Source organism: Nanorana parkeri, unplaced genomic scaffold (assembly GCF_000935625.1).
Source record: "Nanorana parkeri isolate BGI_ZX_2015 unplaced genomic scaffold, ASM93562v1 scaffold733, whole genome shotgun sequence".
Lineage (NCBI taxonomy): Eukaryota > Metazoa > Chordata > Amphibia > Anura > Dicroglossidae > Nanorana > Nanorana parkeri.
The window spans coordinates 610,072-635,348 of NW_017307001.1; the positions used below are offsets into that span (position 1 = coordinate 610,072).

General features: G+C 40.2%; 1 protein-coding gene across 1 annotated transcript in view; it reads left to right on the forward strand.

Annotated features, from left to right (window-relative positions):
• The window catches only part of CLSTN2 (calsyntenin 2), a 725,439-nt gene that overhangs the window by 586,679 nt on the left and 113,483 nt on the right, over positions 1-25,277 (forward strand). Inside the window, exons 6-8 of the mRNA XM_018564198.1 lie at positions 744-929; positions 13,180-13,428; positions 16,477-16,598. Coding sequence (XP_018419700.1) covers positions 744-929; positions 13,180-13,428; positions 16,477-16,598 — 557 coding nt within the window. The remainder of the gene's footprint in view (positions 1-743; positions 930-13,179; positions 13,429-16,476; positions 16,599-25,277) is intronic.

The following is a 25,277-nucleotide window of genomic DNA, read 5'->3' on the forward strand; positions in this document are numbered from 1 at the left end:
CTGGTGGTTTCATATAACCCAGAAATGGACAGTTTTCTGTCTGACAATAACACAGACATGAAGAAAAACAGAGGTAAAACCCATTTAATTATACTATTGCCTTATCTAAGTTACTTTTCAACCAAAATGATTGAGCAGGGTTCTCATTATCAGGCATGTGATACAATACTGTCCCTGAATTAACTTGAATTAAAGGCAGAAATATTTAATACATAATTTCTATAAGACCTTCTTGGACTTGTTTTCACCAGCTCCTTGCATTCAGTAGACTTTTACCATCGTTGTGAAAAAATACTAAATCTAGTTTTTGGCTGCAACCCCTTACATAGCTAACAGGAGTCACTGAGAGAAATAATGCCTCCAAATTTTATCTTATAGCAAAGTTGTCTTTAAAATGTTGTGCTTTATGTATATTTTATTTCCCTCCCTGGTCATTTGCAGTTGTGAGAATTATGGGATTGGTGAGTTATGGGCCAGCCATTTAAGATTATGTGCCACATCAGGCTTCTCATTTTACACACTGTTACTCTAGTACTTAACTGTTATGAATAAATAACACCAAAATGCAGTTATAGCTATTTTTCTGCATGCTCCAGTTTTGGGACAAAAAAAGGTTTATTTTTACCTAATGTAAATCTTTCAATATATGTGGGATTGACATAACAGGCACTATTGTAGAAGTAAAGAATGTATTTTCACTTATTTAACATTTACAATGCATTTTGTATTTCTTTATTCTCTAGATTGGGAGAAAAGGATTGAATACAACATTGGTTCTGGAAGTGTTGCACTATTTCCTAACATCCACTTGGAGACGTGTGATGGACCAGTATCCTCAGTACGAACTAGTGTTGAACTGCAGACCAATCATATTGGAAAAGGTTGTGATCATGAATCATACTCAGATACATCCTTGCAAAACTTGTGTGGTAAGTCTAGATTCATGTTATACTGTCATGCTCTAGATGCTGGTGGAGGAGGGATTGCTGCTGTATAGTTTTGCTTTGTGTACTAGATCATTTGTTGTTTGAAGTTTACAAAAGGAGGATGTTTTCTACCACAGGCCCAATATTCACAAATTGTTCTATTTTATCAAAATTTGCACCCAGCCTGGAGTTAGATTTTAAAGCACTGAATACTAGGAGCCAGTAACATAGCTGCATATCCATATGTATAAATATGTGCAATGTCCACATATCCATGTCCATATGTGCAAATATTAATATTATAGTTATAATCAATCTCTCCTGCATTACATATGAAGCGCTCACCCCCGAAGGAGCCGCTGAATGATCGGGTCTTCCATAGCCTGTCTAGGGATTATTGAAAACACATGGCTGCCCCAATGGCACTTACCACTTCCAGTGGTTACCGACAGATTGAAGTCCAGACAATAGCTCCAAGATGATTCTCTTTATTTCCGAACTCCAGGGAGAGAGGGAAAAGGGTCAGGCACATCCAGCATGAAGGTAGACTCCTTGTACTTGAAACAGAGCAAAGTAACTGCTGCCACCACAGACTTGGACCTTTAAGCCATACAGGCAATCTGTGTGCAGAACTTCTGGCAAGCAGTACTGTCAAGGGTCTTGTTCAGGTTCAACTTCAGACATGAGTGGCTGACCACTGGGCCTCCAGGCTAAGGCCCCAGTGTCCAGGCCTAGGCCCCAGCTCAGGCCTAGTCCATTCTATCTCTTCAGCAGCAAGCATCCTGCCCCAGGCCAGGAGGGCCCTGGGGAGGGGAAGGAAGAGACTGTTGCATCAGCCACACTCAGCATTTATCTCCTCTCCCAGCATGCATCACTGCTACTGTCCTGCAGTGTGTCAGGGGGGTACGGCTGGGCCGTGAGTGGAACCCCTTGGCAGGGGCGGCAAGCCAAAGTCCGAGGTCGTGGTACACAGGGAAAATCCAAGAAGAATAGTCAGGTCCAATCCGGGTCGAGGCAGGCAGCTAGTTTCAGTAACGGAAGGGTAAGCCAAAGGGTCGGTAATCAAGAGTCCAAGCAGAGGTTCAGGAATAAAGACAGGTTCAAGGCACAGGGAGCTGGGAGATCACACCATAGGGATAGAATAACTCAGCAATGAGCCAGGGCTCTGACTGGGCTTTTATACTCAGTGGAGGATTGAGACCACTCCCCGGCTACCGAGGCAACCAGGTAGCCTCTCCATCAGGAGCCAATGGCGAGAGAGGGGCAGAGGGTGTGTGCTGGGAACCTCCCCCAGCAAGGATCACACCTGACACCAGTAGCAGGTGCACTACGCGCACTTGCCGTGCATGCGTACCCGCAATCCTGGTACCAGGGGTCCTGCCAGGAAGGGGAACCCGTGCCCCCCACCGCACATGGCCACCCCGAGGAGAGGTAAGCCCCCTAGTACCCTGACACAGTGATTGGCTGGGAGACATAAATGCCCAAAGCAATCCTCATTGGCTGTTCTGCCCTGTGTGGTAACACACCCACACACAGGCAGACACAGCTTCACAGATTGTTCTGTCACAGTTGAACTGAACATAGACTATAGAACTATTTTACCACCCCTATAAGTAGGGTGCTACACATACTTATCGTGCCCTGATGTCTTTCTGTTTTTTTTCTGTCACAAATTTAGATAGAGAGGAATGCCAAAAAAGGATCTAGTCTTTGGCCAGGTAAAGAATTGAGAAATACAACGGTTGAGCCTTTACATCTGCAGAACCTTCAAATATAAAAACAAACAATAAGGTGATCAGCACCTGTAGGTGAAATGTGAAATAAGAGCTACCGAGCACTAAGGATATAAATAAATAACTAGAAATGTGAAAAACAATATTGTGCCAATATTGTGGTGTTCTCTGAGATACTGCCGGTGCCAAGAGTCACTCCGGACAGACAGCGCGAGTTAAGGGAACTTAACAAGTGGCTCCGGAACTGGTATCGGAAAGAGGGCTTTGGTTTCCTGGAGAACTGGGCTGACTTTTCAGTTGGTTACCGGCTTTTCAGCCAAGACGGGCTGCATCTTAATGGGAAGGTGCAGCATTTCTGTGGGACTGGAGGAGCTTTTAAACTAGATAATGGGAGGAGGGTAAAATAAAAACTACAACATTAAATAATAAACAAGTAAACATGACTAATAACACAGAAGGACAAAATACAGGATTAGATAGTGGGCTCACTCCAGTCAACATAGTAAAAGTAGTCAATCAAGCCAACATAGAGAACACACTCAATGTAGTCAATAAAGTAAATCCAAATACCCAAGGTGATCCAATTAGGAATGGATCAACCATAACAAGAATAATTGAAAAAAGTAGTGGGGAGCAAACGTCTAACCAATAAAAGTACAAAAATTAAATGTATGTTCACCAATGCTAGAAGTCTAGCAAATAAATTAGAAGAACTTAAAGTTATGTTACTCGAGGTGAACTACGATATAGTGGGAATAGCAGAAATGTGGTTAGATAGCGCACACGATTGGGCTACTAATATAGAAGGGTACAACCTGTTCAGGAGGGACAGGCTTGCAAGAAGGGGGGGGGTTAAGCATATATGTTAAAAATAACCTAATTATGCACATACGTGACAATATCACGTCAGATGGTGGAGATGACGTGGAATCTTTATTGCTAGAACTAGATACAACGTACCTTAGCCGTAAACGTATTGTGGGTGTCTGTTATAAACCTCCGAATATAGGGGAAAAGGAGGAGGCACATCTACAATCCAAAATAGAAATAGCTGGGAAGCAGGGAAATGTTGTGGTAATGGGCGACTTCAATTACCCAAGCCTCAACTGGGCTAATGGAACTTCCCATTCAGCAAAGGCGGCTCGTTTTCTTAACATTTTGCGAGACAATTTCATGGATCAGATGGTTCAGGTCCCAACTAGGAAAAATGCAATCCTAGATCTGATCATCTGCAATAATACGGAGTTAGTTGAGGATATTGTAATCGGGGAGACACTGGGTAATAGTGATCACAAGGTGATTGCTTTTAATATTGGGTACAGGAAAGGGAAGTGGGCTGGTCGGACGAGAAGCCTAAACTTCAGAAAGGCTAACTTTGATAAACTACGCAATATAGTGGGTGAAATCAAATGGGAAAATTATTTAATGAACTAAACTTTGACCAGAAGTGGGACTTTTTCAAGAACAAATAAAAAAAATGCTACTATCAAGTGTATACCGTTGGCTAACAAAAGTTCAAAAACGAAGCATATATGGCTAAATAAAACAGTAAAACAACACGTTAAGGAAAAGAAAGTGGCATTTACTAAGTATAAAACGGGGGGACGGGACAGTATTGGCATTCCAAAACTACAAAGAATGTAATAAAAGATGTAAACTAGTAGTCCGGGCAGCTAAAATTGAATGTGAGAAGTATATTGCCACAGTTAGTAAAAGGAACCCCAACATTTTTTATCAATACATAAACAGTAAAAAGGGGAGAAAGGAAAAGATAGGCCCAATAAAGGACAAAAATGAGAGGTTGGTCACAAACGATAGGGAGAGGGCCGAGGCGCTAAATACTTTTTTCTCGTCGGTATTCACCAAGGACAAAGATGGGTTTAATGTACATGATAAAACACAACATTTAACAGAAAATACACCTCAGTGGTTGACTGGAACTGGGATACAAAATAGGCTTAAACTACTTAATGCAAATAAAGCATTAGGACCTGATAATCTACACCCCAAGGTACTCAAAGAACTAAGCCAGGTAATAACGAGACCATTGTTCCTCATTTATTTTTAAGGAATCCATAATGACTGGTAGAGTGCCAAGCCACTGGCGGAGGGCTAATGTGGTACCTATATTAAAAAAAGGGTCAAAATGCCAACCCGGGAACTACAGACCAGTTAGTCTGACATCCATAGTATGCAAACTGTTAGAGGGAATTATTAAGGATTACTTAGTGGAATTCATACGATTTGAACGGTGCTCGGGAGACAAATGCCGAACGGGCCGTTGTGCGCACCCGCACACTGCCCGTTCAGCATTGCGGTCATTGGAAGCCCGCCCCTCAGGGGGGCGGGCTTGCGATGATCGAGAGTACGATCTTCCTGTCCAAGATAGGCAGATCGTACGTTTTTTTAATCACTTTACAACCATCGCAAGACTAAGGTCTTGCGATGGTTGTACAGTGTATGGCCACCTTAAGGATAATCACACAATGCAGGCAGACCTTCACCTCCACCCAGTGAGTTATGATAACAAGTGAATGCTCATCAGGGGAGGTACATCCACATAGCTAGGTCAAATGTGCTTTTTCCCTTCTTAATGGGGGAGGAAAGCCCATGGACAGAAAAGGCGATAAGATTTCCTCAGATCACAGGTGCCAGCATAAATCCAGGAGGTATAGATTTTCGATTATGCAGCGCCAACACTATTGTGTTGGCGCTGCATAATCGAAAAATATAAATCCAGGAGGAAAGAATAAAAGGACAGGGACATAGTGTGTAACGTCCAATAAAATGCAATTTATTAAATTTAAAAAATGCGTACTCACAATGGTGCAAACAGTACAGGCATTATATATTGCTGCATCCAACTAGCAAGGCAAATGGCAGCAAAGCGATGAAAAACGCCCATTCGTCCGGCTCAGCTCAGTGCAGTGCCATCAAAAGATCTGCCCTACGTACGTTACATCAAAACATGTGACTTCATCAGACCCCTGATGAACTTATTTTGAACTTATTTGTTTGAAGGCTCATATATGTGATTCATTTATATATGTTTAATTGTATTAGATGTGTATGATTATTAGTACAGCACAATATTGTTTTTCACCTTCTAATATAAGATGGGGAGGGAGCTAGTTATATGTTGACAGACTAGTGGCACCTGGGCCCAGCAAAATTTATATTCACACATCTATTAATCTTACCATACAGCTTGTCAGAGGTACTTTTCTAGGCACAGAGCTCCTATTTCACTTGTAGGTGCACGTCATTTCACTGGCCAGTCAGCAACCCACTAATCAGCATCCAAATCCGCCTCATCCCAAAGATGCTACACCAGCAGTGGCAGGCTAATGCCATAAAGGCATCCCAAGTCTATTTCAGCCCTATCCAGACCATGATACCTTACTCTGCTTGCAGGAATCAATCATTTTCAGACTGCATTCATTGTAACATTTAAACACATACCATATAGCACAATAGCACATAGGTATTACCTAATTTTCTCTGGGACCTGTATAGAGAATTAGTGTGTTAATGAGAATGCTGTCCTCCCAAAATTATTTTATATTAATGGTTAATCAATTGTAAGAGTCACTCTCTAGAATTTAGGCTAAAAGATGCTAAGAGAATCACAGCCACAGAAATAGTGTGACATTCTTTATTGTGTGTGTAAATTGCAGATTCAGCTATTGAACTGTTTAACCAACAGACTTTTTAAATCAGAGACACTGGGATTTTTTATTCCTGACCATAATAAATCAATAGATTCAAAATCACTACCCATTCTCTTTAAATTAAATGAACCTGCTTCTTAATAGATCCTGAGAAGGCTTGCCAAAGCTGGTTGTGTTCCTAAGAAACCGTAACGTACTTGCTTGTATTGTCTACACTCTGAACTGATTTCTGTCCATGTTAAGTTTGGCTGTGTTAACTTTTGGGTCACCACCTAAATGAACAGAACATGATGATGATGATGATGATGATTAAGAAAGAAAAAAAAGTGCATCAGTAAAGACTGGTACAAATATTATTTACACACTCACTTAGTCATATACAATATCATCCAGGAAGAGACCTATTCCGCCCTCTAGGCTACATGCTGCCTTGCAGGATCTAGTACAGGGGTTTCTTCTTTGCAGTGATTTTTGCATGTTATTTTGCAGTTATTTTGGAACCTAGACAAAAACCCTTGCAGTGCAGGGGTAGCCCCACTGGGAGGGTTAAGATACATTTTCCCCAGAGTTCTGCTATAAAGATTCAGTCTGAAGTAAGCAGCAAAGCTGTGGATACTGTGTGTTAGATTGTATCCTTTCTCCACTTGAGCGCTGACTGTTAGAATTATGAATATGTTGCCGTTTTATGCAAGTTCTATTCAAGTCAATTTACTGTATTAACTCCTATTTACAATCACATGAGGTTCTAGGACTAGGAAAATTGGACTGGCTAAAACTGGGCACCTTGTAGCAGCTCATATTGGAAGTGGTTTAGGTAATAAAGTAATTGTATTTTTAAGGAGGGAATTTTCTAAGTTTCATTTAAAATGATTGCAGCATTTGGATGTATTTGGTGTATTGGGGTGAAAATTAATGTGGATAATGCAGATAGTTTCAGTCTCTAGCAGCATTGGATTTGTATTAGGAATATTTGTATTGTGACTGTGGACTCCAGAACCTAGAAGGTTGGTAGGTCCTATTTTGATTTTGGATGTGTAGCGCATATTAGCCTTAGGTAATTTTCACTTAAAATAACCTTTCTGAAAACTGCCAGGAGTACCGGATCGCCAGCCTAGACCTGTCTGCCGGCAGTCACCCGCTGACACAGACAAATATTTGTGCAAGGACAGCCAGCCTGTTTAGTGAATACTATTAACTTTGCTTACTAGTTATCTGTTTTGTATTTATTTTTTAGCTGTTTTTGATCATATTTTTCAGGTAAATTCGTATCACTATTTGCAGATAAGACTGGACAAGTTCTTTGTTTGAATTTATCAGAACAGACAGGATTTCCATTCAAATTACAGTCTACTTCAATTATGGTTTTATTTGCTGAGGAATGTGTTAAAACCTAGATTGGAGCAGACAGGTTTCCTGTAAAAGGTGGCCTATAATGTCATAAATATCTGAACACTTTCCAACAAGGATATAATTGAGACTCAAGGAGACAACTTACTGATGACTGCAGACAGACCATGGTTTACCAATAAGCTCCCTCTGCCTAATTACTTGATCTTTTTTTGCTTAAAGAAAACCTATCATGTAGTCTACCATTGCTGGCTCTCTGTCTGCGACAGGAGTGAGCATCTCCGGCCCTCCAGCTGTGCTTTAACTACAAATCCCCAGCATGCCTCTGCCTCGGGAAGTCATGCCTATAACGGTCAGCCGTGTAATGCCTCATGGGACTTGTAGTTCCACAACAGCTGGAGGATCGGAGTTGCCCACCCCTGGTCTGGGACATGCTAGTTGCCTGGCTGTCATGATGTTTTAGCTTGAATACTTTTTATGCCTGGCCTGGAACAACTATACAGATAAGAAATATGACTTTTCTATGATTTTCATTTTCTGAATGCCTACTCTGAATCTATGGGGGTTATTCACTAATGGGTGAAGAGTTTGGAGAAGGCAGGAGAAGAGAACAATCTAGGCCAAACTAGCTGATTTGGAAGAACTCTCCAATTCAGCTCACTTTCCAGTTCAACTATGTTGTCCTAGATTGTTCACTTCTCCTTCCTTCTCCAAACTCTTCACCCCTTTTGTGAATAGCCTTCTATGATTCAGAATTTTGAAGCCAGACAGAAAACATTTTTTAAAGGAAGCCAACAATGGCACCCCATCCTACACACGCATACATGCACATACAACTCTCATGACAGATGTACTTTAGGCTGGCCATATACTGTTAGAAAACTGGCTGGAATTCTAAGAGTGGGTTTGCCTGCTGGCTCAACAAATGTCTTGTAGGAGCAAATTTTAGTCTTGTCTGAAAATTGTCAGCCAAACAGTGACTGCCGATCTGTTGCAGTCAGTGTTGGAATATTCTGTCAACGGCAGGCGCGGGTTGTCAGAATATAATAGCTTGGTGTTGGGGGCGGAGGGATTTCCCATCCATGGTGGTTTGCGTGAATGGAGGAATTTGTTTGATTGCTTTTGTTCAGCCCACAGTTTGTACACTGGTAGGTGTCATGATTATTAGACATTTGCAGAACATAAACAAACCACAAAACAGTGGCATCTGCTGCCATTGAATAACAAACCCCCTACAATCTGATTTGGTATTTTTTTCATTGGTAGTTTATTCATACTGCAAATTGCAATGGTGCTTAAAAGTTCCAAGAACCTTAGGTCAAAAACTAAAACTATATATGTATTTCTATGTTGAATGTTCTATCCCACTCCTAATAACCTTATCCATCTAGAAGTTTGTAAACGTACTTATTGAAGGTGCACAAAGGATGTATTTCCTCACTGCGCTAACACAATTTCATTCAGCCCTGTGAATATGCACTTCCTTTGTCACTACTCTCACAGAGCCCGCCTTCCGAACTACAACTCAATGTCTGAACAATGCAACATTATCATTGCTTACTGGAAGAAATGCATGATGGGATATGTAGTCTTGAGAAATCAAGATTGCATCACATCAAGCAGCAGGGAAAGAGTTGCAAAGCACACTGGGAATCCAGTAAGTTGATGAAAGTGATGTGCAGACAGAAGGCAGCACTCACTGCATAAAAGGTTTTTTCTTTTTAAAGTAAGCTTTGATTTGTGTTCTTGAAAACAACTCTATGTATTACAAGGCTGATGTTGTAACAGGATAGGATATGTTGGGACTTTGAAACTCCTTTAACTTGTAGAAGGCACAGTAATAGTTTGTGCTTTCTAACTTCAAAGCAGTTTGTGAACCGTTGATAAACTTCAGATTTCTGAACTGGATGTTTAATAGTACAGCAGCTCTCTCCATAATCCATATTTCCATAATGTAAATGGCACTTTATAATAATATGATAGTAACTATACATTAAATTATGCAGTATGTTTCTTTACTATTAATTGTATTTCAATGTCATTTATATTGCTTTGGAAGAATAATAAGTCTGATGCAGAGGAATGACAGGCAGCATTTACACAGCCTTATTATATCTGATACTGGTGAGTTGTCATTTCATCTGCAGGTATTGACATCTAAAAATAAAATGCTGCAATCCTGTTTATAAAGGATTCCTATGTGTATGTCCAGGTCTCTAACCTCTACAGATGCAGCCAGTTGCTACCAATAATAGTAAAAGTATGGACTGTTTAGAATCCTATAGTATGGCCAAATGTATAGTTACTATCAACCCTTTCCTACTGCTGCCCATACACTGTAATATTTTCTTCGTTCAACCCCTGTCGGAATGCCCGAACAGAGCCAATAGGTCATTAGCTGCTGGCTCTGTTTGTTCGAAGATTTTCCAGCTTTAAAGAGATGATTGTGTGATGCCGCCCGAAAGGGTGTCGGCAGCAGCACCCACTATGTGAATTTCAGCCGGTTCATCAAGAACCGGCCAACATTTGCATAGTGTATGGCCAGCTTAAGTCAATATTGTTTACATTATGACATTTACATTATAGAATGTCATGTGCATTAGAGTCAAAGAAAAGAGGGCAGTAAAATCCCATAAGAAACACATGAGGAGACAACAAAAAGTTTTGCACTAACCAGCTTCTAATAGTTAGAAAGGTTGTTCTGCAATGTGTTCAAGTGAGTCAGGCATTCTGTTTAGGGTTAAATAAGTGAATGTTGGCAAATTTTGGGGACACAGACATGTGTGGCACATACTAAACATCTTGTGTTATTTTAGTTTAATCTGTGATTTTATAGACTTCCGGTTCCGGTGCCTGATGTAGTGGTAGCAGACGAGAAGAGCTCCCGCGCGGCCAGGGATAAATCTGTGATTTTATTATTATAGTTGTGGCTATTTAGGGTGTTTTTGTAATTAGTAAACAGTGCACAGTAGAAGGTTGCCCTGTAAACCACATGCTTATATCATACACTATATAAATACATTTATGTTAGTTTCATGTACAGCTGCATGAGATAAACTATGCATGTAGGCCAACTCAAATTTGCAGACATGCTCCACAAATTATACCTATGTTTGCTAAACCTCCTGCAAATGTCAGGTTTTAGCTATGGCCAAGTTCAAACTGACGACAAAACCTTCCATTTTCGGTTCTGGCTCAGGGCATTTTGCATATGTAGCTGGTGTACTACAGGGCAACCTTTCTCAACAGGGGTGCTGTGACACTCTGGTGTGCTGCCTAGCCTCCTCAGGGGTGCCTCAAAATGTTGTGGTAGTTTAACTGTGGTGTGAAGGGGGAATAAAGACTGATGTGAAGGGGGCTCCTTATGTAAAATGGGAACTCTGATGTGAAAGGGAGGAGTGATATTAAAATGGGGCTCCTGATGCAAAGTGTGACTTTGATGTGGAGGGGCAAGTCGATGAAAAGGGCGAAATCCACTTTTTTGTGTGTTTTTGTGTGGAGTCCCCCTTAAAATCTATGACATTTTAGACTGAGGTGCCTCAAAATTTTGCATACTTATAATGGGTGCTGTGACTAAAAAAAAGTTGAGAAATGCTGCTATAGGGCACATTCGATGCACGTTTGTAGAAGATTTAATAATACCATGAGGTATTCACATTTAAACATCATATTCTGTCATCAACCAATGGAGAAGTAGTGTATCAGGAATAGTAAACTGAAAAAGGAAGCTGAAATAATGTATTTTCTACTATGATTTGCAAATATCTAGTATCTAATAGGTCAAATTACAAGCTACAGTCTGACCTTCTTGCTTGAAAATGTAAAATGCAAATATAAGGCTTGGATTTAAGAGAGCATTGTATTTTTTTTACTCTGGAAGCTACAGTAGTGATTATACTTAATTCCATTCAGGAGAAGTTATGGCTACAAAATGACAAGCTGCATAAAGGCACCATGATTCAAACTCTAAAAAGATAAGGGTTTTGGGGAAAAAGGTTCTAGCGTTGTCTTATCATCAGTGGGAACCTCACCCTAGATGCTATTCCAGTAAGTTTTAAATGTATACAATACTCATATGCTGTATACCAGAATATATTGTCAAAATGAGCTAACTAAGCATGACAGCTGTCACAGATAATTAGAACTCTGCAATGATCCAGAGCAATGAAATTTGTGAGTCTGTAAGATGAAGCAAAATATGTCTAAACATAAAATGCTTGGCTACAACTGTGGGTATACCAGGGGGCCTTGGGGTAGAGCTGCAGTGAGAAAAAATAATTGAGTTAATCAAAGTTCAAATAAAAATTAATATTTATAACAACTATCAAACATAATTAGTAAAACGAATGCATTAACATGTTCTGACTGCTAAAGAACACACAAAAATGAGAATATAGCATTCTACTTTTTAGCCCAAGGATGTAACAATGGATTCTCCTGAGATATGGACGTTTCACAACTCAGGGGATTACAAAAATGTATGTTGACTCATGACACCAGTTGACCTTCAGTTCTTCCTTCCATTTCATAAAAAATTGAAATGCATGGTTATAAGCGTGCAGCTCACCCTAACTTTAGTCTTTTGGGTGCCTATAGGCAGATGGGAAATACCTTGATCAGGCAACAACTGCATGCCTATGGGTGGCTCTTGGGTTAGCAAGCTCCTTGCTGATTTGGCAGGGTAGAACACCTTCCCCAGAGACTATTGTTCCACAAGTGTTAAGCCTGTTACAACCCCTTTTGAATGGTTCCCAACACAAGATTTTCATGCAAGACCATTCTGACTGACAAATCTTGGGGGAAAGTGATTCATCACTTCAAACCTTTATGCCCCTTATATACAAGATTTTGTTTACATTTCCACTATGTGCCTATTCCTTTGGTGATAACCTTAATTACAAAGTAACACATGCATTGCTGTTTGGGGACAAATTAGACTTTTACTTGGTAATAATTTCCTGGGGAAGGGGAAGGGGAAGAGATAAGCCTCTATCCCTTGTAAAGTACATTTGTCCCAATGGTGAGGGAGAAGGGCCCCACATCTGATGCCCCAGGAAGGATGTGGTGGTAATATGGGATCGACTAATAGTGGAATCTGGAAGCTCCCTTTATAATACTGGGGTGCCTAGATATTTGCACCCTCCTAGAGGAATGAATACAGTGGCACATTAGTACACCTTACCCATTCCCACAAAGAGTTAAAAGTAAAACAATAACAACACCACGTACAAGTCTATCACATTTCCAGCAATGTAAATCAATTGTCAATCAAGGCATCCAGTGATGTAAAAATCCTCATTAACTATGATGACCTGACAATGTTTACAGGCTCTGATCAAGGGGGCTTGCCCCTGAAATGTGTAAGTGTTCCAGAATTATCTTCATACTCACTGTTAAAAAAAGATCAAGATTTAATTCTTTGAAAATCCCTTGATGCTATATATATTTTATTTAATATGTATTTTCTAAATTGGTTTACTGAAATGTTCTATATATTCTTAGGAGCCTCATCTGGTGTCATTGACCTACTCCCAACACCCAGTGCTGCCACCAACTGGACAGCTGGTCTGCCTATGGACAACAGTGGAATGATCTTCAAGTTTGATGGCAAACAAGGAGTGAAGATCCCAGATGCCATTGTTCCAAAGAATTTGACTGACCAGTTTACTATCACCATGTGGATGAAGCATGGTCCCAGCCCAGGGTTAAGAGCAGAGAAGGAGACAATACTATGCAATTCTGACAAGACAGGTAACCACTATAAATCTATCAAATGTGCGGTCATGAAAAACTGTTCTTCTGTAAATTAAATGTGAAAGATTCACTCACAAAGTACATTATTTCAATAAGGGCACTAAAAAGCGAGCTATAGGTAAAGGGACATTATAATTGATTAGGTTATTGTTATTTAAGATGGATAGACTATATAATTTATATTTCATTTTTACAATATTAAACTGGTGTTTTACATTTTCTTTATCCATATACAATCAATGTTTTACAAATAAACATTTAATACATGCCAAAAAGACAGTTAGCTTTGGGTTGGCCATACACCGCTTACTACATAATCAGAAATTTGAGCTGTACTCCATTTGCCAAAAGTAATTTTTTCATAAATTATCGCCTGAACAGTAACTGCAGCCAGTTGGCTGCAGTCTCTATTTGGGGTATTCTGACAGCTGTCAGCTGTTAGAATGCAATAGCCTGGTGTCAGGAACCAAGAAACCAGACTGAAACTTAAAGTGCAGGTTAAAATATAAAGGAGTTTATTGAAAACAACAATAAACATAAATGGCAAAAAAAACAATGGAGCAACCCCAGGATGTAGTCAGTGCCAAGCCAGAGGTCAAAAGCCACAGCGGGCAGTCAGTCCAGCCAGGTCAGGGAGCACTGCGAGAAGGAAACAACGCCAGAGTCAGAAACCAGGAGATCAGTCAGCCATAGCCAGGATCATACACAGAAACAACAGCAGCACACTCAGTTGATCAGAACAAATGCAAGGGTGGAGAATGGACAAGGTGATGGTTAAATAGTGACCTTGTGACTGCATCCTTACTCTGAGACAGGAATTTGCCAGGAGTATAAACGGCAGTTGCAAGAAAAAAATGTAAACAAGTTTGGTCATAAGAGGGCGCCAAAGAGGAACCGCAGTGTCAAAGCGACTGGATGAGGAAGAGTAAGAAACCCTGACACCCAGCTGGGGACATTGCTTATTATTTCTCGTTCAGGCCATGGGGTTAACCAGTGTTGAAGTGTATGGCCAGCTTTAGAGCAAATGTCTGATAAGGAATGAGTCACTGCTCTGGCGACTCACTTCAATTCTGTAAACACTGGTCTTCTTTTAGCACAGCTGAGTAGGATACAATTATACTGATGTTAAAAGAGGGCAAATCTGCCACCTACTGGCTAAATAAAAGGCTATATAACATGACTGTCTAACAAAAAGAAAAAACATTTTGGAAATAGTATTATTTATCTCTACTAAATGTAGAGATATTTATTTTTGAATTCTTAAAGTGACTTACAGAATTCAAAAATAAGTTTTCGACTAGAGATGCACTTCAATTTTTTTATTTCAGAATGGTGAATCATAGTAGGCATAGTATATGTTTGGTTGTTTGGCAAGCACTATAAAGCCTAAAATATGAATGAGAATTGCAATTGTTTAGTTACCCTTATAAGCAAATGCTCTCATTGCAGTATCATGATATTGCAATGTTGTAAACTAGGGAAATGCAAACAAGATGAATTCCGTGCCACATAGCGGTTCAAACATGTAGATGTTGTATATCCCTAGTTTCCCAATTTTTTATAGCATTTTTTTAAATTTGCAAGGGGCTTAGGACTAAACCTAAAAACATTGCCTATGCTTTGCCTTTCACTGATCTGGAAAAACTACCCTCTGTCTTCTCATAGGTGAAATAAGATGACCTCAGAGATCTTTTGACAGTGCCTTGCCACCCATAGTTGACTGTTTGTTTCAGTTGCACTACCGGGGACTGAAATGCTCCAGGAAAGCTCTTTTCATGCTGAGCTAACCAAAATGACCACAGCTGATCACAGTTGAAAGTCAAATGGCTTTGTGTGCCATTGAGAAGGTGATTAGCTACACCTGATTGAGTTTACAAGTCATTTTTAGGAGGGGGTAATCCTTTTTCCAACTCATTGATTCTGAATTGTTTTTATTTTTTTCTGATATGTTGGTGTTATATCTTTCACTTGGATGTTATAAGTTGCACTGAGTAAATACAGCTGTGTGTCTTCATTTCAGGCTGCAAAGTAGGAAAATGTGAAAACAAGTGCAAATTGTTCACTTTTTTTGTGGGGAACACCTGAGCTACACACTTAGAAGATTAGTATGTTTGTCTTGGATGATGTAACTTGTCAGGAGGTTGGATAATAGTCTCCAGAAGAGATGTTTTTCCAAACAACAGACCTTGTTAGATGATAGGACATTTAATTACCCCCTGGGCTTCTTATCTATCTGAAAAACTTAATTTACCTGCTATGGCCTTTATAAGGGAGTTTTTTGTTTGTTTTTTTTTAGAAATGTCAGTTTATTGTTCTTGAAATTATAATTTCAGAAAACACAGTAGGAGTGCTCTGAATCTTCTTGCTAAAGTACAAGTAGTATTATTACAGAGAGGGAACCCCACTGAGAAGATCTTACTAATAGCCCTAAAGAGGAACTGAACTCTGGAAGCTGTGCACAAAAAAGGCAGACAGAGGGCAAAAGACAAGTCACCAGCATTGCATAGGACCTCCTGGCAGCTGATCTTTTCACATTAATGACTTGTTATTCCTTGTTTTGCATTGTGTTTTTGTGTGGAGACAGCCACCTAGGTAGAGGCAGGTTTTAACTACCTCATGTTAGAGAACAATGAGGTTTTAACATCAAAGAGAACAATGAGCAACAATAGTAATATCACCAAAGCTCACTTAAACTCTGGTGAGTCCAGCAGCCAAAGGCAGTAGTACCTTAGTTCAACCCACGGACTGAACAAAAAAATAAAGCCGATTCCTTCATCAACACTGCGAGTATGTCAATCAAGGAATCCCGCTGTTGGGAATTAAAGGCAAAGGTGGACTGGGCTAGCACCAGTGACCAGTATTCTTGGTTGATAATTAGGGGTCCTACTTTGAAATGTTAAAATTGTAACTGATTTAACTGATTTTAGTGTTTGTGTAATATAGATAGATAGATAGATAGATAGATAGATAGATAGATCTATCTATATATATACAAACACTGTATGTTCTTTGTTGACAGTTTCTAAATTATTATTTTTTTTGTAGAAATGAACCGCCATCACTATGCATTGTACGTACACAACTGCCGTCTTGTTTTCCTGTTACGCCGTGATTTTGACCAGGCTGACACGTTTAGACCTGCTGAGTTTCATTGGAAATTAGATCAGGTAGGAGATTTTTCTTTCTTCACTCTGTAGAGTTTGAGAATAATTTTTTGTACAGTTTGCAGGCCTAGCGTGAACAAATGAATATAACTGTGTCCCCTACAGCTTTGTACAACCTCTGTTAACAGAGAGGTCACTTGCTGAGCCTTACAGATGGAAAGTTGACAAGTGGTCCTTTTAGTAGGTGCCTGCAAACCATGAAGACAGTGTTGAGTGTTTGTGCTACAGTGCTTAATGCTTGTATTGCCATATGTTATTGAATCCAGTTTAATGATCAATGTATCACTATTTATGGCACAGCTCTCATTTATAAATGTTCTTCAACTAGAAAACACAGCACAAATGTTTCTATCAGCTTGGTTAGAACAGCAGCTTTGTATAGACTTGGTATTTAACTGTCTTAATCTATATTTATTACTCTGAAGGTATTATTTATATATGCATTATATATCATTGAAGTATTGCAGGTAATTCTAGCTTGCACTCCTGTGTAATTTAGCAGTTTTTACATACACGCCTTATAGTGCTTTATATCTTGCTATGTCAAATGACAATCATAAAAAACCATCAGTTACTTATAGATTGATGCTAAGATTAACAACTAGACTCCATATATTAGTAACTAGATCTGATATATATTTAGCAATGTAAAGCCATAATGTGAAAATTCTCTAGAACTCACTGTCAAAAAGCAATGTGAGATACTAATGGTGAATATACAGAACCCTGTTTCTGTGGTAGGCAGTTTATGAAAGAATAATAAAGATTAAGATAATACTTGCTTTTGCATATGTACGTAACATAAGGTTTCTGGAGATATTGGCCAAAGAGATCATTACATGATTGTATTTAAGTTAATTATATGAGGTCTGCCACAAATGGACATCTTGTAAGTGTTAACGTAAGATTATGATTGGTTATGCCATATTCCTTTTCCATGGGGTAACTGATGATTGTAGGGTTGTTCATTTGTCCCTGTGGTGCATACATGTTTAAGCACATGCATGAAAACAGCCTGCACATTTTAGCAGTGCAGATTATATTTTGGAGGGGGTGGTAGGTGGGTACAAATTAAGGGGTGTAAAAATATTGCAAGCTATTCATCTTTGGAAACTCCATGTACATTCACTCTGTGTGAATGGAGGCAAAAACGAACTATAGTAATATATTATATTTACAGGTCAAATGTAATATCAGGAAAATACCTCATTCTGACCACTAGTTAGAGATGAGCTGCAGGGTGTTGGTAAAATGTTAGGGTGATCGTTTTGGTAAGCGGTAAGAAGTAAAGTGATTGCTAAAGCGGGTCTCTGTGCAAAAACATTTTTTTCTAAATAAATCCCTTAATAGCTACTTGTGCACCAAATACTTTTGAAAACCTGTTACTGCCTTCTACAAGTAGCAGTGACATCATCACTGTGCTGTACATAACTTGGGCAGAGAGCAGAGCTGTGGGAGGAACCCAGCAGGCACTGCCAACTACTGACTGCCTGCAGAAAACTACAGGAGGGGCGAATACCAGACCAGTCACCCTGCACAAGGAAAGAGATCAGCAGTGACCAGTCTAAATAATGGGAAACTCCTGTACAGAGGCAAAGCTTCACACTGGATTACTGTACAGATCTGGAAGAAATACACAAAGCACACCAAGATTCAAGTAGAAATGCAAATGTCTCTTGTATTTAAACACTAGCTGCTTACCCTTATATTGTAGTTTCATTATATATTGTTCCTTCCAGTAGATCCGTTGATTTTTCTATTTCCATTAGGAAGGTGATAACAAGGGTTTTTTGCTGTTAAATTACTTCAGTACTATCTTCCTGTGGACAAGGTAGTTTTAGGTGGTCTTTCAGTAAGGACAACAAAAGCTCAACTCCAGCTAAAACTTTTCAAGCAGCTAGAGCAACAGGTTGCTGCACAGCTTGATCTGGATGCGAATGTGTGGGGGGAAAAATAAAGACATGTGAAATAAATAGTTCTAATCTGATTTAGACAACTTTCACCCAGGATTATTGTATTTTTTTAATTGATTTCAATTAGAAAACATGTGTATCTTGGGTGAAAGTTGAATGAATTGTAATTTGCATTTGTAAATGGGGATTTGTTCAACATAGCATTAGTTGGTGGACCCAAATTTTGATATCAATATCACAACTGCAAGAGAAGGGACACACCCACTAACGCTTATAAAGGACCATTTTGCTTTATTGAGCATGGGTAAAGCTGGCCACACACCTTACAACCATTGCAATACTTTTGTCTTGCGATGGTCGTAAGGTAATTTTAAAAAACGTACGATCTGCCCATCTTGGACAGGCAGATCGTACTTGCGATAATCGCAAGCCCGCCCGCTGAGGGATGGGCTTCCGATGACCGCAATGCTGAACGGGCAGTGTGCGCTTGCGGCAGTTATCTCACGATCATGCTACAAACCAGCCGAAAATCGTACAATTCTCGGCTGGTTTTCGAACATGCTCGAAAGACAAAAGTCGTGCGACCATACAGTAGAAATGGTTGCACGCCTTCCACACACCTTGCGATAATCATATGATCGCTGGATTTCCCGCGATTATCGTACGATTATCGCAAGGTGTGTGGGCACCTTTAGAGTTTAAGATATTGGAGTCCTTGATTACATAATATAACAGAAGGGAGCACACAATTAGATACAAAATAGAGGGGGGAGTCCACAGTTGCATACACAATGCATGGGATAACCTTCAGGGAAGCCTATCCCACATAACCACTGAATTATGACTTTCTCAAAGAATTCATCCCCACACAGCTATTTTAGATTGTAAGCCCCCAGGGGCAGGGCCCTCCTTACCATCTTGTCTTGGATTGTATTGTGATTGTAATGTCTTCCTTATATTGTAAAGCGCTGTGCAAACTGTTGGCGCTATATAAATCCTGTATAATAATAATAATAATAATAATAATAATAATAATAATAATAATACAGAATAGAAGGGGAGGGGGCCCACGGTTACATACAAAATAAAGAGGGGAGTCCATATCTACGTACACAATAGTGAGGGAGTCCAAGGGTAAATACACAATAGAGGGGGAGTCCATGGTTACATACACAACAGACAAAAGTCAGTTAGGTGTTGTACTGTTTTCATCACAACCAAAAACATTCCAGCTTGGCTTGCTCTTCCAACTGTTGTAACCATTCTTGAAATACCGGTTAACTTAGCTTTTTCCTTTGCATATACATACAATTTGGGGAATTTACTAAAACTGCAGCAGACAGAATGTGGAGCAGCTGTGCATAGTAAAAACTGTGCATAGTAACCAATCAGCTTTTATCTTCAGCTTGTTCAGTTAAGGTGCCCATGTACCGTACAATTATCTGCAGATTTTCAGTGGTTAGATGGAAAAAGTGCAACAGATTGGCCCAGGTGGAGATTACTCCATCCACACAGTTAAGTGTAGATGGAGGAATCTGTTACACCTTTTTGATCTGACCACAGAAAATCTGCAGATAATGTATGGGCAGCTTTCATCTTTGAAAAAGAAAACTAGAAGCTGATTGATTGCCATGCACAGCTGCTCCAATATTGGTAAATTTCCCTCAATGCATATACATACATGCAAAAGCTAATTTCCCCTTCAAGTGTTAAGAGTTCAGGCAAGAATAAGGCTATGGCCTTGTTCACACCAAATGCAGAGCAGATCCGCTCAGGTTTCTGCACATGCAGTGCAGTGGGTTGTGCCACGTTTTTGATGTGCTCCAACCGTCGTTTTGAGTAAAAAATCTTTTTTTTTTTTTTTAGTTTAACATGGGCTTTCAGTGCGTTCAAGGCATTTGCATGCGTTTTTGATGCGTTTGCATGCGTTCCAGAGCACGCAAAATAGGGGTTTCTGCAGTTTTTTCACCTGTTCCGGACCTGTTCTGGAACTGCACGCTGCAATGTGAACTGGAGCAAAAAATACCAATGGAATACATTGGACGCAGTTTTGATCCGGTCTGCAACTGCTCTGCTCTGCACCTGCTCCGCGCTTCCAACTAGTTTTTGCCACTGGAAAAATAACAGGCTGAGCTGCTGATGTTGAAACTAGCATACTGTAAAATGTCATCTGATGATGACGATGATGATTTGTATTTTTATGGTTCTGTGTGTGCTGTCTAAGACCTGTTTGTCATCTTATAAAATGTGCTTTCTCTAATCAAGGTCATGTGGAGGCTAGACTATACAACATACTATAACATGCGTTTGTTTCTCAGCCACAAAATATGACCTGTTTGGACATGTAGTTTGCTGATACGGAAAAATGTGAAGCCACTATTTCCAGTGCCCATTTTCTTGATGTTTCTATTCCTGAGACAGAATAAGTATCTTAAGAAAGACATGAGCTGAATTCATTACAGATAAGCAGTACAGGTCCCTATTGCTTTACAAGTACAACTTTAACCAATTCAGCGAGTGCAGGAATCCTCAACTCTATACTCTGCACCTTGCTACAGGGTTGTTCATCATTCAAGTGGTTAAGATTATACACAGGGAATTCTAAAGTACCAAATTTACCTAAGCAGCTGGCGAGATAAATGATAAATGAGTCATGTTAATCCTACCAGAGAGAATTATTCCAAGTCAATTCCACTGTATCCAGCAGGGTCTAAGTCCATTAGCTTTCTATCCCTTAAAGTCTTTTCTGACATAGTTTATTTGCTAAGCCCTCTACCACTCTGATCCCATTTCTGCCCACCTCAGTGGCAATCACTTCTTACAAATCGGGACGTTTGCTGCGGGGCTGAACTGAACTTCAGGCTCATTCACTTGTGCTTAATGCAATGATCCGCCATGTGTGCAGTGTCCGACATTCTAGCTTTTGAAGAGCTGATATGTTATCACTTACCTGTTAAGTTGTTGTCTGCAAAGTCCTGCAGACCAAAGAGAAAGTGATGCTTTATGCTAGATGACCCGATATTGCCCCCTCCAACTTTATTTACATAAGAGAGATAACGCTTACAAATCCTGAAGTTGATGTAAACCATATTTTACATTTAGTTTTCTAAAGTTCCGTTTATCCTAAATGATAGACATAAAAATAAAATACTTGTTTTCAGTTTTCTTTCATGACAAGGGTAGAGCATAAGTCCCCACCTTCTCCCAATCTCCTCAAAATACCTTACTTGCCAATAAGCAGATAGGGAAAATCAGAGTTAATGGCCATTGCGTCCTTTTATTACAAAATACAATGATAAAAATACAAATATAACACCTTCAATATCTCAGGAAAAATTAGGTTGTGGGTCTGTAAAGGCACCACCAGCAACAACTTTCCACTGTCTCTGCGGAACACCTTAACTATATAGGCCCCCAGTCACAACACTCCGCTTCAGGGACAACTTACAAATTGCTGCAGAGATCAATCCCATCCAAAGAATTCTAGTTCCACTCCCATTGACCACGATGAATTGAGGACTCCATATCAGCGAAGGGTTTAGTTTACTAATTTGTATTGAGATTGTAGTTCATCGCAGGAGTGATCTTGGAGTGGTGGCTACTTTACAATACACACAGGGACTATGGGGAACAAAAGTAGCCACCCTCCAGAAGGAAGGACAGGGTCAGCACCAATTCAGAGATGATTTGAGGATCTACAGCTAACTGATGCACAAATAAGATTCATTGTGTTAATAGTTAAAGTATTTGAATACATTTTTTAAGATTTAACTGAGTTTAGTATCACTTTAACCGAAAACAAAAACATACCCAATCAAACAAAGGATAGGAAAGAAGTTCACTCGCCATGTGGCCAAATCCCAACTGATGAAGAAACTCACCGCCTCACACCATATAAGAAACCCCACCCTAGAACATATCTTTATTCAGTAAGGTAAGTGACCTCCTTATAACAGAGGGCTAACCTATTAATCACTTTTGGCTCTGTCTTCCCTGTCCACCCTGTTGTGTAGGGCCTGTGTCTATTCTTCCTGTTGTTGCACTGGGCCTATCTTTCTTTGTTACATCTCAGTGCTGCTGATCTCCTGCAGTCTCTTTGGAGCAACTTCCTGTCTACACACAGTCTGAAAATAGTTGCATAGCAGGTTTCCTGGTGGTGTTAAAACATGCCACTTGTAATATCCACAGGAGCACAACTGGGGAACAGGGACAGAGCTTTGTCACCCCATAGCAGAAAGTTATGAACAAGGACCTCAGAGGCAGAATCACCAAGTATTATTCTAACATGACTGGCCCCTAGGGGCGGATACCATGCTCTCCTCAGATATAAGACCGGTACCCAGACACACTCATCTATACCTTCTACCCTCTGAGGACGTCGTATGATGAAACGCATCAGGGGCGGGGCTAGATGAGACCGGGTTTATCTCTTGAGGGGAACAGGGACAGAGCTTTGTCACCCCATAGCAGAAAGTTATGAACAAGGACCTCAGAGGCAGAATCACCAAGTATTATTCTAACATGACTGGCCCCTAGGGGCGGATACCATGCTCTCCTCAGATATAAGACCGGTAACCAGACACACTCATCTATACCTTCTACCCTCTGAGGACGTCGTATGATGAAACGCATCAGGGGCAGGGCTAGATGAGACCGGGTTTATCTCTTGAGGAGACAGGAGCTGTTTTCGATCTTCTGCGGGCCGGCCGCCTCAATCTTTATATGTGAGTCCCTACTTATTGGTTTATTCAATAAACCTTTTTACTACCTCATGGAGATCTTTTTGTCTTGCATGTAAATGGAACTTTGATCCTGTCTGGACACTGAACGGTCGAAAGATGTGAAGGGCATCTATTGCCGAAGTTTTGAAGATTTTTTATTTGAACTGATTGTCTTTTCTTCTGAAACACTTGGGAGGTTTATTATTGCAGTCTGATCCAAACCATCAGGACAGCCATTCATCATTAGGGGACATTTGGGGTGAGTGCACAGCCCCAAACATGTGGAGTGCAACCTCACAGAAAGTTTCTTCCTTTTGTTCTTGTCACTGTTTCGATGGATTTGATGCTTTGTTTTCACTTGAGAGAAATTATTATTTAGTTGCAAGTTTTAAATTGCGGTTGTTTTTGTGTTACACATATCTACCTATAAGTGCACTTTGCAACAAATGCACACCACTGCCTTTGCGGCACTTATCCAGCTACTTTTCCGTTGCCACATATAGATGTGATTTATTCACTCGTTTTTTTCATTAATTGTTTTATTCAAATGCACCTTTTAGCAACTTTCACGTTAATGCTTTTGTGACACATTATTTATCCTATAGACACACGGATCACTGTAGTCTATATGACATGTTGGAATATTTTTACTTTTCAATATTTTTACTAATTTTGTAGTTTACACTGGGGAGGTTAGATAGCGCTGCACACTTATCCTACATCCTATGAGGTCCCAACATTAACCTTTGTCTGGCGGCTTTTTAACCCTAAACCCAGGTTTAATTTTCTGTATTATATACACCTAATTTTTTTCTCAATTAGCGCGGATCCATTTCATATATTATTCTAATGAAAGCTCCAGATTTAAAAAAGTTGAAATTATAGTAACATGTTAATATGAGATTTTGGTAATTGGGTTTAAAACTGAAGTCTGAAATCAGCAAATATTTTTCTAAATACAAGAGACGTGTATTATTACTTGAATCATAGTGTGCTTTATGTGATCAATGTGAAACTGTACCTCTGTGCAGGAGCTTCCTGTAATAAAGACTAGTCACTGCTGCTCTCTGTTTGTGCAGGGTGGTTGGTCTTGTATCCACCCCCTTAAGTCATTTTTTTTAGCGTAGCCTGTAGTGGGTGGGGCCTGCTGTGTGCTCCCACAACTGTGCTCTCTACACAGGATATGTGGTGATGTCACAGCTATGTTTATATGGCATGATCTGGGTTTACAAAGGCATTAATATAAAATGGATATAAACCCTTTGTGGCTACTGGGGGATATATGTAAATGACAGTTTTCGTGCCTGGAGTTCAGCTTTAAATTTTTTTTTTTAAAAAGATGATGACAAAAAGTGGCCAGCATGTGTGACCACAAAAAAAAAAAATATTTGCATGGTAAGTCCCAAGAGCCCATTCTTTACTAAGCGAAATATGGTAAGACAAAATTAATGAGTTGTTTAAATAAATATTTATTAGGCTTAAAAGGGTTTTGTTTATATGTATATCCTGTGTAAGGGGTAATGCCTGGAACTATCAGAGGGAAAGAAGATACATTGGAAAAATCAAGAGTAACTATATGGAAACATTTAGGGCCCATTCAGACCTAAGCACCTCATAAACTCACATTAAAATTCACTTTAGTAGGAGCAGTGGCGTAACAATCGCCATAGCGACCCAGGCAGCCGATATGGGGCCTGGGAACAGGGGGGCCCGGCCAGGGCATCCCTCCGATGCCGTGTGGGCCGCCTGGGTCGCTATGGCATTTAAGGGTGCTGGCTGTCACTGACAAAGCTCAGCAGCGGCTGTGAAGATCACTTAAACCAGTGATGCGTGCAGCGGCCGCGGCGCATTTCCCCCCACAGCCGCTGCGGAGTTGTGTCAGTGACTGCCAGCAGCTGCGGCAGAAGAGGCCGGTGTTCGCAGTGAAGGAGGAGGCGGGGCCCGTCTAAGAGCAACCCCGCCTCCTCTTACATCACTGACCACTGACCTAATAGCAGGCGGGGCCCATTGATAGAAGAGGAGGCCCCAGGATGGAAGAGGAGGCGGGG